We start from the raw sequence: 20,047 nt of genomic DNA on the forward strand, positions 1-20,047 counted from the left end.
TTTGTAGTAAGTAGGAGAATCCATGAAAGGCCAGAGTCCATGCTTACATTCAAAATGGACAAAAAATTATAGAAAATAGAAAAATGCATCCTTACCAATATGGGTCAATTGATCTTTTCCTGGTTATAGGAAAAGAAAATCCACAACTTACAGCGCTTAGCTCAATGATTACCCACCACAGCTCAGGGGAATGACTATGGGGAAACTGAATTGTCATTTTGTTTTTTGAAAGAAATTCAGCACCAGGGCCACCCACTAACAGGGGGTCAAATCAGAATCATGGGAGAGACGTCAGGGAAATAGGCTTTCCAAACTGCCAGAAAGATGGAGGCAAAAATGAAATATTAAGGATGAGGCGGTGACGATGGCTTTCTCTCTTCTCTTGAGTGAAGATATGGCCAAACTACTTCTGAATTTGGCTGAAACCCCAGGAAAAGTTGACTTTGTAGGCAGGTCCTTCAAAGAAGCATGTAGACTGTTAAAGCAGGTTCTCTAGAAGGGTGGTGTTCAGTGAGTGTGAAGCTTATGGTGTAGCAACAGTAAGACTTCTAGAAGGGCAAGGCCTTTCTCTGTATAAACAGCATCAGCACAGCTGCCTGCCCCCACAGCCCACCCATTGGACTCTGAGGCCAAGACAGGCCACACATAGACCTACTACATCTGTGCCGGCCTTGTGTGAGCAACTCACTCCCAACAGAATAGTATTTCTTCCGCCAGGTTGGAAACATACTCTAACCTTGAAGTATGTGTGTTGCTACCGGCCTCTTCCCACCGACTGATAACCCACACGAAAGGATGAACACTGGGGTCTTGTACGGCGTGCATTGCTTTGTCTGCGTCTGACCTTATGCCTGGTCATGTGACTCATGCCGTGAAAAATAAATAAACCACCAAGACTGTGGGAAATCTTAAGCTCTAGGATGGTAAGCGATCTAAATTCATGTGAGTGCTTTCAGTGGCTCCTGAAACCACCAAGAGGTTGTTTAAGGTAAATGGATTGGATGAAGCTCTGCTGTTTATCACAGGGGCACATGACAAAACAAATATGAAAAATGGAGAATGATCAAAAAACAAACGAATCAAATTACAGGCAATTGTCTGAGCACTGGATGACCACCGAACTCCCCTCTTATTAAAGAAACTGCGTTCTAATCATCCAATTTGACCACAGACATTGCTCAAAAGGACTCCATCATTCAGAGTATCGAGAGCGGATATCGTTAAAACAGAGCAACCCAATGACGGTCCTTCTTATGATCTGTATCTCTCAGAGGATCTGTCCCCTGTAATTCCTACATGGCTCCTTTCTCCTCCTGTTGGGAGGGGGGAGGAGAAAGAAATGGCTGTCCTTAATTGTTGCTTTGTTTGATTTATTAAATTCGGAATCATTATCTAAAATGGGGGTAATCTCATTAGAACTTAGACTGCTCTATTATTTCTTGGGATGGGGTTAATTTCATATTTGCAGAGTCATAAAGTAAAGAGTCCAAAATCCAATTACAAAGGCTTAATTTCATAGCAACTAAAGAGAAACATTTCTATCATAAAGGAAAATAAATACTGCGTTACTTCGGGAAACGATTTGTCAGGAACTGGGGGCCTAGAACGAGGGTCTCCATTACTGTCATTCAACTTTGCATGATAATGCATCACCTAGGCTTGCGAGTCTGCGGAAGGGAGTAAATTTAATCAGCTGAAGTCAAAGTAATCAGGCTGGGGTTGACACATTTCAAGAAAGGTCAGCGTTAAGCACATTTTCTCCTCCTTAACTCAGTTACCATGTCATCGTCTCTGAGTTCGTATTCCTCCGGCTTGAATCTATAAAATGGATGTCTGCTGCAAAGCGCTAACTAGGTTAGGACTAACAGGATTTATTTCACATTCCATTATTTGTTATTCCTCATAATTTTCCATGTGTCACGCTGGAAGACTGGTGAGGTAATGTGATTAAGCACAGAGTTGAACAGCTAAATGTATATTAACAAATCAATCTGAATTTGTGCATAACCCAATCATGGTCCCACTGGCAGTGGAGAGGAAATTCATTTGCCTACATTATTCTTTAACTCAATTATCATTTGACAGAATTAGGTGGTGAAGTCACAAGTGATTGCGTATTGGTATGGAAGTGCCACTGGATTTTGGAAACCGCTGCCCTAAGTTGGGTGTTTCTGGCTGAATTTTCTTCTCCAAAGCAGCTGGCTGACGGCCTCAGGGAAGGGAAGCGAGGGTCACACCTTGATGTGAATGCGTGTCAAAGATGGCAAAGCTTTGGTGGGGGCAGAGGGTACTGCCTTTGAGGTCACCTCACTCATCACCTCCCCCTCATCCCATGCTGACTCGCTTTGCGGGCACAGTGCTTTGGGCAAAGTCCATGCTCAACTTAGAAAGAGGGAGATCTGGCCAGAGAGAGCTAATTTTACATCTTTGTTTCTAAAGTTCCAACGGATTCCCAAGATGCGGATTCTAGATTAGACTCCAGAAAACATCAAACACTGGCTAGCCGCTCACGTGACTCGGTGGTGGGCAAGTCGGGAACAACCCCATGTCCCCCCGCTATGCATTGGAGCAACAAAGTGTCAATAGCCCAGGTCCCGTGAGAGCATTACTAGCTCCACGCATCACCCCCCAACTTCCCAGCAGTGACATGGCACCCGGGAGAAGACAGCACATTGAACACAGGGTATGACTTTGTTAAATAAGCTTATACAGTGTTAATCCCTTGATAGTGTGATTCTGAAGTGATATTGAACCTGTAAAACACCATAAAGGCTTCACATCGCTAATTCTAGAAATTCAGTCCTATTACCCAAGGGCTGACGCTCCACTAAGGTGCCTCTGGGCTGCAGAGTAAATAAGATGAACTTTCCACGAGCAAAGCACTGTACACTTCTCTATAACGGACACAGAAACCCTTGTTCTGTCCAAGCAAAAAGTAAATCCAAAACTTTCCTCTCTGTGGGTCTGTCTGACTCTCAGTGTGAAAATCTCAGAAACAGATGGGGATTCCAATTTTCATCCCCTAGGAAACCAAAGTCCTGACTCCTGGGGTCATGGTTTCTGTGTTGCTTATCAGAATAAGGCTCATGTGAATCCGGACGAAGACAGACATGTGAGGAAAAAAATGTAATAAGCAGCACAAAGAAAAGAGGAAGGATCCTTAGATTTTAAGTCACTTGTCTAAGATTCAAACTCAACTCACAATTTATATTAGACGCTTCCTGGACATGTTCCTGCTGGAATGTTAAGACTGGACCACTTGGGGGTGCCTGGGTGGCTCAGTCGGTTAAGCATCCAACTTCAGCTCAGGTCATGATCTTGCAGTTGGTGGGTTTGAGCCCGGCGTTGGGCTCTGTGCTGACAGCTCAGAGCCTGGAGTCTGCTTCGAATTTTGTGTCTCCCTCTCTCTCTGCCTCTCCCCCACTTGCATTCTGTCTCTCTCTCTCTCTCTCTCAAAAATAAATAAACATTAAAAAAATAAAAAAAAAAAAGATTGGACCGCATGAAGCTAAAGTCCTTCCTAGCTGTAAATTGCCATTAATTCTTGCTATGTCTTTCCCTTAAGCTCCTTCACATGTTCCCCTCACTTCCTTTACCTCACATAATCATGAGACTCTAGGATCTTTCAAAAGACAGTTAACTTTTTGTTTCATAGAAGCCCGGTTTTATTTCATATAAAACTGATTTCTTTGGCTTTATAACTAAATCATTGTTTCGGTTCTTGTCATCTGTGAAATGCATGATAATTATGGCCATAATGTCACTTTTGGATGGGCTTCTCATGATGCTTTGGCCATGCCGAACCCTGCAGGCTCTGGCCACGTGACTGATGGTGGGAACACATGTGTCTGACGGTCACATGACATGACTGGCTCTGCAGAGAGATAAGTTGGTAGAAGAAACTGAGCACTGTTCTCTAAGTGTTAAAACGGTTTTGTGCAGAAAGACTCATGGCTGAGTAAGCCTGATGGTTTAATTCTGGAAGTCAGACCAACTCCATATTTTTTTTTAATTCACCAGTGATCAAGGTATGTATGTTACTGAGATATGTGTTTGGCATGGGGTTGTGTTGCATACATATGTGAGAGGTCCCCAAGTCAGCCTCCTGGGGGATATTTCCATTTACATCTGGTGGTGATGACATTCGTTATCATTCTAATTGTTTTAAGATAATTTGATTATTATTAATAGTACTACAAAAACCAAAACCTATGCTCATCTGTTACCCACAAGTGACACCCTAGTTTCACTCCTCCCCTTTGTGTCCTCTGGGCCCATGCCTCTCCCTGCCTCTTCTTTCCTCTTCCCAGCTCAAACTTCCTCTTTTGCAAGCCTTCCTCAACATGCAAGGCAGGATTGAGCTCTCCTACTCCTCTGCCCCCATGGCAGCCTGCACTCAGTACTTTCCAGGTCATTACCACACTGCACTGCCATGACCGCTCACTTATCATGAGCCCTAGTCTATGAGCTTCCAGACGGCAAAGGCTATATCTCATTCAACTGTGTGTCCGGGTTAGTAGAGGGTAGACACTAAATGCTGGTCAAGTAAACAAGGCACCTGCTTGCCCCCTGTAGTCTGATTCAGACTACACTTCCACAGTTTACAGCGTTGCTGGGAAGACTACATTTCCCAGCACCCCTTGCATCCAAATGAGTTGTACCCAAAGGAAGTCGGACAGAAGTTAACGTGTGCCGGTTCCAGGCCGGCAGAACACTTGTGCAATTCTTTGTCTGCTGGCTGGATTCGATGCCCAGGTGACAGCTGTCCCTGAATGGTTATCCCCTCCCATCAGAGATTGGACTATTCATAGGAAAGAAACTCCCCATGTATGAGGCTACTGAGGATGTGGGATTTCTTTGTTATAGCAGCTAGTACTACCCTACCCGTACGATACTGTGACCGACTGACTGAATGAGCGAACGCGTGTGCACATGTCGATCACCAGCTGCATGTCTGTGGGAAAGCCCAGCACAAAGGAAGACTTGACATCACCTGCAGAAGATCCAGTTTCAGCTCCAGCTCCCCTTGAGTGGATGAGCACAAAGCGCCCACAATGATGCTCATGTACTCCTCAGCGTTGATGACGGAGAGCTGCTCCAAGATGCTGAGTGAGGCCTCTCGGTACCACTCAACGTCCAGGAAGATCTTGATGAAGGGCACCATGCCGTGGTCTTTCAGGACAACTGTGGACCAGACAGAGAGTATGGGGCTAGAGCAAGGGAGCCTCGGCACCTTAGTTTTAACGACAAGCAAAGCTTTCTCCTGCAACATCCGAGTTTGTTTTGCTCCCTTTATACATGTCTCCACGTTGTTCCATTAGAAACTCTTTTTTTTTTCAAAACCCATACCCACTGTTAAAACTAGACGAAAAGAGAAATAGTGGAGCTGAGAATTAAAAAAAAAAAAAAAAAAAAAAAAAAAAACTAAACAGATAAATCAAAAAAAGAAACCTTGCCTTTTTATTCTATGAAATTTTTGTTTTTGAAATTTTTTTTCAAAAAAACTTTCACTGCACTAGTCTTTTTAAAAAACCTAATACAAACTTTAACTAGACAACACTTCTGTCTGTTACTGCCACTTAATACCCTAAGTCCAGGGCCAATGGCAATTCTCTCTCTTCTCTGCCAAAATTCTTACTGCAAACCATAACTGAATCACATGTGGAATAAGAACTAGGAAGTAACTGGATCGTTCAAGTGGCATGATGTAGATTTGAGCAGGTCAACTCTGTGACACAGGATTTCTCCAAGTATGGGTCAGGTACCCCTACATGGAAATCACCTTGGAAGGCTGTTTAAAAACAGATTCCTGTGCTCTACCTTGACCAGCTACTAATTTAACACTCTGGGAATCAGCCTAGGAATATGTTTTTTCTTTTTTTAATTTGAGAGACAGAGACAGAAAGAGAGAGACAGAGAACACGCAAGTTTGAGACAAGGGAAGAGGGGGAGAGAGAGAATCTTAAGCAGGCTCCACGCTCAGCACAGAGCCCCATGCGGGGCTCAATCCCACAACCTTGGGATCGTAACCTGAGCTGAAATCAAGAGTCACATGTTCAACTGACTGAGCCATTCAAGTAGCCCTAGGAATATGCATTTTAATGAGCACCTCCAGGGAACCTTTTATAGTCTAACATTAAAGACCCTCTGCATATGAATTAATCATTCACATTTGGTACAGTTGATCTATGAGGGCCTCAGATAAAGACACCCCAAATCACCAAACTCACTGATGTCACTTTGTTAATACACCTACTTCGTAACATAATATTTATGTGTGTATAGTTACTGCACCCATTAAAACTAAACAAAACAGGGGCGCCTGGGTGGCTCAGTCGGTTGAGTGGCCGACTTCGGCTCAGGTCATGATCTCGCGGTCCGTGAGTTCGAGCCCCGCGTCGGGCTCTGTGCTGACAGCTCAGAGCCTGGAGCCTGTTTCAGATTTTGTGTCTCCCTCTTTCTCACCCTCCCCCGTTCATGCTCTGTCTCTCTCTGTCTGAAAAATAAACGTTAAAAATATTTTTAAAAATAAATAAATAAATAAAAATAAAAACTAAACAAAACAAAAACAAAAACAAAAACTTGGAAGCCGCATGATCTTAGGAAGCCAAAAATGTTTTAGATGGATGGAGCTACTGAGTCCATCATGGGCTGGAAGCTTATCAAATTAAGTCTCTTAAAAATGATTCGTTTTCTTTACTCATAGCTTTACAATTTGGATTTTTTTTTTTAAAGCACGTTAGTTGGTGCAGCAGGATAGGAATAGGTTTTACTTGAAAGAGGAGGAGCATTCTGCGGTCTCATAAATTTAGGCTATCTCTTTAGGATATCTCTATCCCCACCTTAATTAGCAGCCTTAAAAGTAAAAGCCGTCAACCAAGATGTCTACAGATTTACTGACGATCACCGGACATCAACCAGCAAATGGACATTAGCCACAACCTTAGTGCTGGTTATTCCTTGGGTATAACCTTTGAGCACTGACATAAATCACTGGAGACAGCTAATGTTTACCAGGCAGTGACAAGACAAGGTTGGTTCCATCCTTACCTGCATTCCGAACTGAGCCTCTCAGAAGTGTGACTACAGTTCTCAGCATCACACAGGTCAGTTCTCTCTCTGGATCCTGAACACCAAGCGTGGGCTCTTTGTTTCCTGGCATATTTAAGAACCAATAAGTAAAATCTTCAGTATACATGGTATGATCTCAAATCTCTGGTTTCGTGAGTTTTCCGTACTCGTAAGGAAATGAGAACATAATGCTTCTATTATAAATGAGTGTGCATCCTGATTCATAAGATCTAACCCTATAACCCCTTCCTTATACCATGGATCTCCAACTTGAGCACATTAAAATCCCCTGGAGGGCTTGTTGAAATCCAGAAGCTGGAATTCTTCCCTAGAGTTTCTAGCATAGGAGGTCTTAGGTGGGGTCCTATAACTTCATTTTTCTTAAGTTCCCAGGTGATGCTGATAGAACTGCTCTGAGGACCACCCTTGAGAACCACCACCCTACATAATGTCTGAAGCCCCGCCTCTTTGACTTTCTTTTTGGACAGTTTTATACTTTGCCATTCATGCCTGGGAGGAAGGACCTGCCAGCTCACACCTGAGGGTAGACATGGTTGAGAGATTCTGGAGTGGGTAAGTGTTTCCATTAGATTCACGACGGCAAACCAGGCCTATGTGTTTGCTAATGAATCCCCGGTGCCAGAAAAGTGCCTGACACGAGCGGGAAGCTCCATCCATCTTTGGAAATGAATGAATGAATGAATGAATGAATGAAGGTAGTTTATTAACCAGGATGCAAGGTATCTAAGAAGAGTAAGAAACATTTAATAACAGAAAGCATAAAGTAAGACCAGATACATCAGCTCACAAAAAAGTTCTTCTGGGAATGGTGATAGGTCTGGGGATTGGACTGAAAAGCAAATTCAGTATCAGGCAGCTGAGAAGCAATACACAGGAAGGTAACATGGAAACATTAAACAAAAAGACCGTGCAAAGGGCAGTGGGAAAAAAGCGCATAGCAAGATATTCTCCAAGGCCCGGCCCAGAGGCCCAGATGTATAAAGACAGAAGCTCCTCATCTTCAATCTTGACCCTATTTGCAAATACTCCCAGGGAGATGTGAGTCCTTCCTGGCCTCCCCAAGGTGCCTGTCCATCTCAGTCCTCGATGCAGTAACAGAGAAGCTACAGGGTTAAGACTAATGAACATTTTTGAGCACTTGAGCATTTCTTCTCCAGACACAGCAGTGAGACCTTTTCAGTATTTCTTCACTTAATTCTTACTAGATCCCTAGGACGTAGATATTTTTGCACCCATTTAACAGAGGAAGAAACAGGCTCAGAGAGGTGAAGTAACTTGTTCAGGATCACTCAGCTCATAAGTAACACCCCCTCCAGGGCTGTCTGGTCCCAGCACCCACACTCTCTCACTCAGCTTCTTCCCATCACACAGGCCCAGGGAGCAGACAGACTGATGACTTTAGCTTGAGTCTGAAGCCCAGTTCCAAAAGCAGCCGATGGCTAGAAGGCCCTCAGCCCCTCCCAGCCAGTGCAGTAGGAGAAAAGGCCATAAGGTGGGGAGAAGTAAGTGGCTGGATTCAGTGTCCTAATCCCTCCTCCAAACTGAAATCCCAGAGGTGCAGGTGCAAACAGAGTGAGGGAAAGCCAGGAAGAACTGGGAAAGGAGTTTCCATGCCCTGGCTCCTATCTGCAGGTTGATGGAGGTGGGGGTTATGGAGAAACCACACAGACCGGCCCCAGCAGGGCGTGTGCATGGGGGGTGGCTAGGCAGTGAGAGAGCCTGGGCCAGCACTCCCGCCTGGATAGAAGGCACCCGGAAGACCCATAGGGGTAGCAGAGGCTGCTGAGGTTGAGAGCCCAAGGTAGGGGTGAAGGGATGTTGCCAAAGAGCCACAGGTGCACAGCCCAGCAGGGCACGCAAAAGCCGGACGAGACTTGGAGAGGGAAGCTGGACAGCACTGTTCACTGCTCTAAGCAGGAGACCATGGGGCCTGACAGCACTGAAAGGAAGCCCTGTACCAGATGAGCCCACATGTACACAGGTCCCTCACCCTCTGCCTGCTGGGGCCCCAGGCCTCCCCGAATTCCCTTGGCTTCCTGGTGTCTCCCTATCTACATACATCTACATAGCAGACGGTGCAGGAGATATCTCTGCCAGCTGAGAATTCATCAGACCTGACTCAGCCCCATGAGTGTTTAAAGTTCCGCCTATCCCTCTGGCCTCTTCATGGGAAAGATCAGTCCAGTTATAGCAAACAGAGAGGCCGCCTGCCCTTTGAAGCCACATGCCCAAGGGACCTTCTCCAACCCTCATGTTGCCAGGTGACCTGGGGATGCTCACTTTTTTCTGTTATGTTGATGAGGGGTGGAGTGGCACCCGCCCGCCCAGCCTGTTCCCTCCAACCCTCCCGACGCTCTTGGGAGTCACCTGACTTCCTCAGGATCTTGGCCCACTTCCGCAGCTGGGCCAGCAGCAGACCCAGGAGACCCGAGTCCCGGAAGATGTCGGTGAAAAGCAAGTCCCTGCCGGCTATCCTGAGGACACTCTGCAGGGCCACGAGGGCGCAGGGTGACTCGGGGCTCTCCTTGATCAAGCACTGCACCTTCCGCAGGATTTCATGGGGCACATAATGCAGCTCGAACACCAGGGCCTCCAGCAGCTGGAAGAATTGCTTTTGCACCGGGGCCGGCTTCAGGGGCACAATCTCCACGAACTGCGAGATGGGCTGCAGGGTCCACTCCAGCAGGAAGAAGTTGCGGGCGTTCCAGACCCACATGGTCCTGATGGCTGACAGGACCTTGGTGCAGAGGACAGGGTTGCTGGCTTTTTGGAAAACATTCTGTAGGACTTGGAAGGCCTGAAGATTCTTAACGGTCACCCCTGGGGACAAAAGGAGGGTTAACCCTGCAGGTCATTTCTCCTGCCTGTGCCTAGAAATATGTGGTGGCATTAGCACTGGGAAACACCATTCGGTTTCTATTTTCTAGCTCCTGTGGGTAAATGTCTATCGGAAGTCCAGGAAAGCCAGCTGCCCAGAGTGTGAGCAAGGCTGGAACTGCATTGTCCAAGATGCAGTGGCTCACCAAGCAATGGAAATGTGCCCACTCAACTGAGATGGTCCATGCGTGTAAAAATACACACTGGATTTCCAAGATACAGCACAAGGAAAAGAAGGCCAAAATAAATGCCATTAATACCTATTTATATTGACCCATACTGAAATGGCAATGGTTTGGATATATTAGGTTAAATAAACTACATTATGAAAAGGAAACTATTTCTTCATATTTTTTTTAAAATATGGCTACTAGACCATTAAAAATTATGCGATACGTCTAGCGTTATTGGGCAGGGGTGGGCTGGAGGATTGGTTTTAATCAGTTAAAAACAAATGATGTTGGGGTGCCTGGGTGGCTCAGTCAGTTAAGCATCTGACTTTGACACAGGTCATGATCTCAAGACTCGTGAGTTCGAGCCCAGTGTCAAGCTCTGTGCTGACGGCTCAGAGCCTGGAGCCTGCTTCTGATTCTGTGTCTCCCTCTCTCTCTGCCCCTCCCCCACTCACACTCTGTCTCTCTTTCTTTCAAAAATAAATAAATATTAAAAAAATTTTTAGGGGTGGCTGGGTGGCTCAGTCGGTTAAGCGTCTGACTTCGCCTCAGGTCATGATCTCGCGGCCCGTGGGTTCAAGCCCCGCGTCGGACTCTGTGCTGACAGCTCAGAGCCGGGAGCCTGCTTCTGATTCTGTGTCTCCCTCTCTTTCTGCCCCTCACCCACTCACACTCTGTCTCTCTTTCTTTCAAAAATAAATAAATATTTTTAAAAACTTTAAATAATGAATAAATAAATAAATAAATAAATAAAATGATGTTAAAAATTACTAAGCAAAGTCAGTATCTTTTCTAGACACGTAGTTAAATAAAGATATCTCCTGAAGCCATCCCCTCCTTTCACTCCATCAGAGAACTCCTTGCCTCCAACCCTCTCTGCCTCAGCCCCCAGAGATGTTTCTGAAACTCACCTCCAGTCCAGACACTTCACTATGTATCTGCTGGAGTTCTGTCCAGAGGCCCTTCCTGAACTGGCCCTACAGTCTTACAGCCTTCACACTCTGGTCATTTTCCCAGACCCCAGATGTTCGTGGTCACCATTTCTCTCCCCAGGCAGTAATTTCTGCCTTTAAACTTTCTCCTCTTCCTTCCTATCTAGGCAACTCACTCTTAGCCTTGAATGGGGCCTTCTGTGCACGGTTTCCTGACTAACCCAGACAGACCCGACCCACCTGCCTGGTGTCACCACTGTGCCTGATGCATTGATCAGCCAGTTATGGAGGAGATTCTGGTTCAGCGTATGTGTGACAGTCTCTACAGAGAAATTTTAGGGAGCAGATACCTGCCTGGTCACACGGGTGCCTCACGTGGGACAGAATGGCTGCTGCACAGAGTTCATCAATCAATCAATCAGTCTCAAAGAACTGAGGAAGCCTGACCCTGAGCCTGGGTGGCTGTTTCAGGGCCATCAGCCCTTGTATACAAGCCCATGTTGCAGAATAAGTCATGGCAGAGGCGGGGGTGGAGACCATTACTCCCGCCATTACTCAAGAGGGTCTTTGCCTTTGTTAAGCAAAAATTTCCTCTAAATCCCACCAAGACACCTAAAAAATGTCTACAAAGGAGAGATTTTAAATCCATAGGTAATCTCCGCAAAGGAGTGACAGAAGCACTGACAGGTGCCAAGTGTTGGTTTCTTCACAAAGAGTCAGGGAAAGACCTGGGTAGCATTTGTCAGGGCACAGTGCCAGCCTCTGCCAGGCCCCCAGAAACACAAAATGACCCACCAGAAGCCTCATGATGGAACTTGAAGCCTTCCAGCTGAGGGTAGGTGATGCTATCAAACACCTTCAGCTCTGACCTCCCGCAGGTCGTCAGCCACACCAGCAGCTCGAGGAGCTCCTCCAAGTGGGGATCCACTTCGCTCTGTGCCAGTGCATCGTACCTGCAGGGACAGACGAGGCCAGCTCCCTGGACTTTGTGGACAGGGCAGCCATGTTTGCTCATGGTGCTCCTCCCAAGGATGCAGGGCTAAACCCACCCCCAAAAGACACGTGCACAAGAAGAGCAGGGACGCCCTCAAAATGGGAGATCTAATATTTCAAGTGGGCAAGCAAATGTCTTCGGAAGTAACCCAACTTTATTAGACTTCCTTATGCTTATGTCAAGGTGGAGTATTGTTGCATTTTTAGCTACTTAAGTGTAGATGAGCCAGCTTTCTCTTCTTGTGGAGAAGGGTTTCTCTGTCTCTCAAGTCTTACTCGAGCTCTGTCATGTCAAGAGCAAACGTGCTTGCAGTATGATTTCAGGTAAGGCAGGAAAAAAAAAAAAAAACAATGAGCTGAGCTGGGTCCTTCCTGATACTCCTTGGAGTAGGCTCATTTCCCCCCTCCTGGCTTCTACAAGAAGTCTGGAGAAAACCAACCACCCATTTAACCAAAGAAATGTTCAAGAACTGCTATGACATAGACCTCCATGGGAGCAGTAGCCAGTTGGTCATGGTCCAGACTAATGTAAAGAGTGGCAACCCCATAGGAACATTTATTCTTAGTGTCCCTTTGGAGGAAGGCCCTCAAGGTACTGTCATTTAATCACATCTTTTTGGGGCTTCAGTCTTCTCATCCAAATTACCCCTCTAGACTAGAAATCTGGCTCTTCAGTGAAGTCTGTGAAGCACAGTGGCAAGCCACATCCCATGCACGAGAAGGGCTTCTCATATTCATAGAGCAAAGCACAAGGGAATACATGTAGCCCTGCCCTTAACCAGCTTCCCCAAGAGCAATGAAGAAGTTGCAACAATCAAGGAATTTCTTTGATTTCCATCTCTTGGCTCATCCACTCCTTAGACCCAACCTGAATATAATGTGGCAAGGCAGAGCGGAGGAAATTAGTCCTGACCCAGATCAATGGTGTCTCCATTTGGGTTTCCAATTGTCAAGTATTTGAGAGAGAAAAGGTAGTTTATTTGGGAATTGAAGCAAAAATACTACCGGGGCAGAGGGCCTGAGAGAGGGAGAGGAAGGAAGCCAGTGCAGGAGCATTATAGAGCAAGCACCTTCTTGGACAACTGGAGTTTAATCCTTTGGGGGGCTCTGGGAGGCAGGGTAGAGATATCCCACCCAAGGGACAATTTTACTGGGTATTTATCCATTATCTCCGGCCAGTCCTTGGTTGACGGCTGCTTCTGAGGGTTGCTGCCTCCTCAGCAGTTCAAGCCAGCAGGTGTGCATGTGATAATACCATCCAATGAATTTGGTAAAATTGTTATTGCAATCCCCATCAGTTCTCAAAGGCAGTGGCTCTCAAATCCTGATGCACCTTGAATTATTTTTGCAATAAAAGTCTCTCTGGTCATGCTCTATGGAAATCTGTGTTTCAGAAGAAGCTTCAAAATCGCTTCCTCCAAAGCAACCCAAATGATACTGAGGACCTAGACGTTGGCAGTTTCTTCCCCACGAGGTACAACCACTTACCGAAGTAGCACTTTGAGGAGAAGAGGGTAGCCCTCCCCATTCTCAAACTCTAGGAACAGAGCCGAAGAGACGGGATAGGAGTCCTTCACAAAGCCCAAGATGAGGCTCACTGACTCGCTCACCTTGGGAGCAGGGAGCGTGTCTGCAAGCTTGGAGAGATTCTGAAGGGAGAGTTTGATGCAATCCATGGCTGCCAGAGGAAAACAACCCTGTTAAGTTTGGAGGCAATAGCTTTTCTGCCACGGTCATTCTCTCCCCACACTTCGTTAAACTATCTATATCAAGATGTAAATGAGAATTAATTCAAAGCCCTTTCCTGCTGGGTCTTGAATCAAGAAGTCTTCCCCGCGGGAAGTGTCACCACTAAGAGCCACACTGTGCAGACCCAGATGGAGAGGAGACAAAACAGGAAGAGGAAGGAAGCCTCCTAGCTCTGCTCCTAATTCCCAGCATGCAGGAGGGACTGGGTCCATTAGGTAATAGGACACAAGGTGAAAGACCTGGGCGTTGAGAAAGACCTTCTTAAGGAAGCAACACTGGAGACGGGCAGAAATTAGCTTGAAAAAAAGTTCAGGGAAGGATCTATGAATATGTAAGAAGGTGAGGGGCAAAAAGACAGTGGGTTTCAGCTACTAATATGTCCAGGGGGTTGGCACCCAGAAGTGCAGGCCACCGGGGAGGAGGAGGAAGACAGGGCCAGCTCATTTGTGGCCCTGGCCTTGGAACTTGCTGGTTTCCCAGAGCTGTGAGAAGTCAAGGGAAGATCTGAGTCGGAAGAGAGATGTCATTGGATTTGCATTTTGATGGATCACTGTTTTTAGGACTCTTTCACCGGAAGAAGCCTCTTCTGAGTACCAGGAAAGCCATGCCGGTGGATCAGGAAAAGTGTCTATGAGAACTTGAGACAGCACATGCTCTGTCCCTCAGCCGCAAGGCTTCAGACACGCCCCAGAGTCCTCATGCCGGGCAAGGCAGCCCTAAGAGCCATGGGCTTGGCAGCTAACTGCCAGGCCAGCCCTTATTCCAGACCTTCTCCTCAGCCTGTACGCCCATGGAAACCACCCAGTCCCCTAAGGGGGTCCTGGGCACAGTGCTCCAGGCAGCAGGCTCCCCACTGAGGTGGGAATTTTCTTTTCTAGTTATTGTCTTGGATGGCTAACAATAATGACACAGTGAGAGAGCCCTGTCATCAAGACACACAGCTTTTCCTCAGGGGTCTCTGGCTCAAGCCTATGGGGGATACCCGGGCTGCTGAGCCTCTCGGGACCAGCTCAGCTCAGGGTCATTGCCACTAGGCCCTGGCCTCACTGGGAGCCCCGAATCCCTAAACTGGGGCTGACTTTTGGTCCTGGGCTCAGTTACAAGAGGGCGGTGGGCTTGCTGAACCTGCTCAGCTGTCACCAGGTGATGCCATCTGTTATGGGACACCCCAGAAAGAAGGCAGGTCACAGGGCAAGGGGTTGCTATTCCCATTTTACAGATAAAAGAACTGAGGCACACAGGCACGTACGTGCCCAAGGTCACTCCACCATGAGAACAGATGGACAGAGCTGGAGTCCACACCCCAGCTTCTGGCTCCGGTATCTATGGCCTTAACCCCTGCATATGCTGCCCAGAGCAGAGCCGAAAGGAGATCGGGCATCTCCAGGCTTAGGATGTTTGTCTCCTCCTGTTTGTGAGCTGGGGACCTAGGCAAGTTCTTGAACTACTCTCAGTCTCCATTTTCCCCATCATCAAAATGGCATTAATGTCCATCTCAAAGAGACCGAGGAGATAATATACAAATTATCTGCTGTGTGTCTGTTTGAGAGTAAATGAGTTCCCCTTTCCTTCCCTCCTCCAGTGGAGCACCAACATAAATAATAAAAGCACTTTCACGAAGGAAACCAAGCAAAGAGTCGTCTACTGGGCATAGGTGGGCTTCCGTGAAGACCCTGTTTGTTCATCTCTTTTTTGGTTCCAGGGTCTCATTGTAGAAAGTTGGCCCGTATCCCACCCCTGGTCTCCTGGGGTCATACCCTGCAGGTATTCAATGATGCCAAGGTGCTGGGCCTTGGAGATTGCCCTCAGCACACAGAAGGTGGGCTCCTTCCAAAAGCAGCAGCTGTGCTCCCAAAGACAGGTAGTGGCAATCACTAGAGATTGGAGCTCATTTCCTGACAGAAGTCTCTCCAGCCCCTGAGACTCACTGCAAATGTTCAGCAACATCTGGGGAAGAAAAAAAAACCAAAACAGATGCCTAGTTAGGAAGCCTCCTTCCTGTAAGTAACAGATTTCTTCCCTTGTTTTCCAGAGCTCTGAGGGTATGTCTCAGTGCCAAGGATGGGTCGTATGGGTCACCTTCTGCCCCAGAACAGCATGGTCAGCGGTGCCCCCAGAAAAGGGTGACAGAGCTTGGGCTAAAGTCTGCACTCCTAATCCTATGCAAGTAATCAGAAAAACAGAGAAGCGTTTGACTTAGAGAGGTGTCGTTCTACATAGACATGCAGGGAAAAGATGCCATCAAAGGTTAAAGGATAGGATTAACAGAACCCAGTGTTATTTAAAAAGAGATGTGTTCCCAGATCCCTGGTTGGCAGTCAAACTCTACTTGTCGTAAGATTATGAGACTGATCCTCTAACTTCCTATCTGGACCCTGTGCGCCCACCCATCCAGCCTTTCTATGGCTGCCAGAGGGACTTCCAGTACCTTCCTGCCACTTAGGGTAAATCATGGCTCACAGAGTTCTGCACAGACGAGCCCTGCCTCCTCTCTGACGTGATTGTGTGCAGCCCTCCCTTTGGCTCTTGGTGGTCTAACCGGATCTCCTTCAAGTTTGACATATATGGAAACCTGCTTCCATCTGAATCCATTAGCCCCTTCTAAGCATAGGGACAGAGTCCAAGCTGAACAGTCATAGAGCCAGGCTCCAGACCCCACCTGCTGACCTTCCCAACAGTAGCCATGGCCATGTGACCCTTGGCTTGGATGGCCATTTCTGCGCCTATCCCCTCTCCCCCCGCCCCTTCACATCTGCACTCCAACTTTCAGCTCCTGTTTCAGTGCCATTTCCTCAGAACGGTCTTCTTTTATGCTCTCCTATAAATCAGGTCCCTTTGTCCTCATTTCCCAGCACACTTTTCACTTTGCCTTCAGAGCACTTAAAAAAACGGACACAGCTCTCTAATTACGTGATTATCTCCCTTGTTTGGCTTCCCCAATTTTCTGTCACCTCTGGTACTATGCTTGCTGCTGGAACCAGCAGTCTGGCACAGAGGAGTATGTGGGAGGAGCTCATATATTTTGCAGAATGAAATAAGGAAAACCCTAAGGAATACAGACATGCCCCGCGGCTCGCATTCTACCCTTTCAGGGGCAGAACCATGAAGGCAGGGCTGCGCCAGTTCCCTGCGGGACACTGAAAGCCATGTGGTAAAGACTTGTCAAAGCATCCAGTACCGCAACCTGGCCACCACTTAGAATATGGTTTATATACGGATAAACGATGCCTGAGTTTCCAGCAAATGCAGCTTAAGGGATAACCCACCATAAGTAAGCTTGTGACATAACCTCTGGTAATGAGAACTCTCGCTTGAGAATGAGTCTAAAATGGATATTCATGTGAGCGCACATTTACAATGCACAAATGCATTTGGAAATTCACAAAATCACCTGCTCTGTGAGCCACTGCCTGAGGCACTGGCCACACAAAGATGAGTAGGACTTATGGCCCTCCTTACCCTCCTCCCAAGGTGTCTTCCTCCAGAGAGGCAGGAGGAGTTTTCTGGAGAATACAGCATCCTGGGAGCTGAGAAAGCAGAGCTGGTCAGTAAGGGGCAGGAAAGGAGTAAGAAGTTATGTTAAGAGCTACCGCTGGTAGTCAGAGAGGATAGAAAAGATAGGGAAGGACACCAGGAAATTGCATTTGATGCTTAGTGGCCTGAGATCACTTCTGGGAGGGGGAAGGAGGTGGCCTCATAAAATGGTCTTGGCAGCCAGATTCCCAGGGTCCCAATCCCAGCCCCGCCCCCCACCCACCGACTACCTCTCTGACCCCAGAGCCATGTTTACTCCTCAGGCGCTAGTTTGCATGGAATCAGAATTGTAATACTGCACACATCCTGGGATGGAAGAGAGGGATCAGGAAGGGGACAGATGTGAGGCTATGGCACAGGTGGGTACAGGGAAGGACTTAGAAAATGTTGGCTGCAATTATGCAAGTGCGGTTGCCATGCTTGCCCTCCGAGGAGGCAGGGGCCAGAGACAGGAGGTTCCAGATGCTGGGGAGGGGCGGGCAGGACTCAGGAACACAGCCTGGAGGAAGCTGCTGGGGCCAAGTGGACGAGGAAGAGGAGCAGCACACTCTTCTGGGGGAGAACGACAGAAATAGCGACACAGGGATGAAATGAGATGGAAAGGGGAGAACAGACATTTTCCAAATGCACAAGATCCTGGCATTTGCAGAGAGCGTGGGGGTCGACAGATGAGCTGGCTCTCCAGGAGGACAGAGGGGCTTCAGGACTAGGGCCAAGAAGGACGGAGACACCTCCAAGAAGCAGAGCGGGGTCTCGGCCCAGGGGTGTGGAGCCTTCCTCTGACTCACCTGCACAAACATCCTCTGAACTTGAACATCATTCTCTAAAACCTCCTCCTTTTCCAGAGGAAAGACAAAGAAGAGGTAAAGGCACTTCAGGAGCAGGGGTGGAAGCCCGGATGCAGCGACTGTGCCCAGCGTCTCCTGCAAGAGAAGAGCAGACGTGACCCACAGCCACAGACCCAGGGGAGCACTCTTCCAACCCAGAGCGGCATGGTCTTTTAGCCAGGAAGACGGGTAAATCATGTCCTCTCTGTGGGCAATGCACTCTCACGTAAGAATGGGGACAATCACAGGACCCACCCAGAGTGGCTGTGAAGATTATGTTTCTGTGAAGTATACACTAGGTGCTCGATAAACACGGCATCTTTTGTAAGACAAACAACACGAAGGAAGGAGAGGAGGAAGGGAGGGAGGGACAGGTGCAGAGCAGAAAACAAGGGCTTTCCTAAGTGATCACACTACTGATTTGGGTAGTTGCCTCCGGATTAGCTACAACCTCCGCGCATGTATGGAATTGTGTGCGTGGGAGCAGGTGCGGCATTAATCTGAAGCATACTGTCCACCCAATTTCCCGCCCAAGTGACTAATGTGACAGATATGGTGGCAAACTGAGAAAAAGGGAGAGGAAGAATGCACAGTCTGGGCCGGAACCAGGAATATAACGCAGGCGGTTGGTCCTACCCTCCCCGCTAAAAGCTTCCAGTGCAGGGTAACGTCGGCCCCTGTAATTGATACCTGGCTCTGCTGTGACCCTGCTCAGGGTGGCTCCCCTGTCCTCCATGCCGCACTGGCTCCGCTGAAAGCCAATTGCCTATTTGTCTTATTGCTTTTAGGGCTGGCTGCTCACAGTGGAAAACAAGCCCTTTAGGTTAATCTTTACTACCGGACTGTAAATAGTCCTTCCCTGGAGGGCAGAAAAGCTCCTTCTCTGGGCTTCAGGCTGCCGTGCTGATGGAGGTCCAGGCAGTGCAGGCAGAGGAAAGGTCACATGATCCTCCCTGCAGGTAACAACTGCACACTGAGCTCCTCTCACACCTCCGTGCACTGTTTCAGATGCCCGGCTGATATCTGTGTTCACTGTTAGCCTCGGGGTGGCCGTGCCCCTATGTGGCTCCCTCTTGTTCCTGATGCTGAGCACTGGCACGTGGTGGGCACTCTCACCAGACAAATGAGTCTCTGGGTCTGCCCTGCCCGGGACCTCTGGCCATTTCTGCTGATAGCCACAGCTGCCGGGGACTGCTTCTGCCTAAGAGGACGCCAGCCATCAGCAATCCACTCGCAGGGAAGCACCAGGCCCCCAGCTTCATGGTGGAGGACACGTACACAACCAGGATGGGGCACCGGTGGGAAGGGAAGAAAGAGAAGCCAGCCTCATGTGGGTATCATCTCCAGGAAGGCACGGGACAGGTGCTTAAGGTGGACTCCCTCCGTCTGAGCTTAGCAGATGGCAGTAAAGAGCAGTGGCTCAGAACACGGCCTCTGGAGTCAGACATCAGTCACAGAGGGTGCTAACTAATGTGGCTTCGTAATCTGACTCAGAGGGCTTGGGGGAGGATTTATTGACCTGCAGGACACACTAGCCTTGCCCCGACACGGAAAACGGTCCATACACATTGGCCGTTGTTAATCCCTGCCCTGACCCTAAATCAGAAAACAAAGGCATTATCCCCGGTCCTAAAATTAGCCACACAACAGAGCCACGAAAGATGACACAATTTTCCCAAAGTTACACACAGCCCGTCAATGGAAAAAACAGCATTCAAATGTGGATTTCAGATGCTAACGTTCCCATGTCCTGTATCAGAAGGGAATTATGGCAGGAGAAATGACAAATCAGTATCATAGGGGAAAAGACACTCGAGATGCGTCCCTGCCCTTTGCTGGGACTTCCGCGGGACATGGATGAGGAGCTCCC

At 47.8% G+C, this 20,047-nt stretch overlaps 1 protein-coding gene across 7 annotated transcripts in view; it reads right to left on the reverse strand.

Annotated features, from left to right (window-relative positions):
* WDFY4 (WDFY family member 4) overlaps positions 1 to 20,047 on the reverse strand; it is a 302,324-nt gene that overhangs the window by 249,814 nt on the left and 32,463 nt on the right. For all 7 annotated transcript variants that reach the window (XM_078434513.2, XM_078434514.2, XM_078434511.2 and 4 more), the window contains 7 exons: positions 18,139 to 18,273; positions 15,574 to 15,763; positions 13,556 to 13,745; positions 11,870 to 12,027; positions 9,460 to 9,912; positions 7,051 to 7,155; positions 4,994 to 5,184 (listed from right to left, as the gene is read on the reverse strand). In XM_078434513.2, the coding sequence (XP_078290639.1) occupies positions 4,994 to 5,184; positions 7,051 to 7,155; positions 9,460 to 9,912; positions 11,870 to 12,027; positions 13,556 to 13,745; positions 15,574 to 15,763; positions 18,139 to 18,273 (1,422 nt within the window). The remainder of the gene's footprint in view (positions 1 to 4,993; positions 5,185 to 7,050; positions 7,156 to 9,459; positions 9,913 to 11,869; positions 12,028 to 13,555; positions 13,746 to 15,573; positions 15,764 to 18,138; positions 18,274 to 20,047) is intronic.

The sequence above is a fragment of the Panthera onca genome, chromosome D2 (assembly GCF_046562875.1).
Source record: "Panthera onca isolate mPanOnc1 chromosome D2, mPanOnc1 haplotype 2, whole genome shotgun sequence".
Lineage (NCBI taxonomy): Eukaryota > Metazoa > Chordata > Mammalia > Carnivora > Felidae > Panthera > Panthera onca.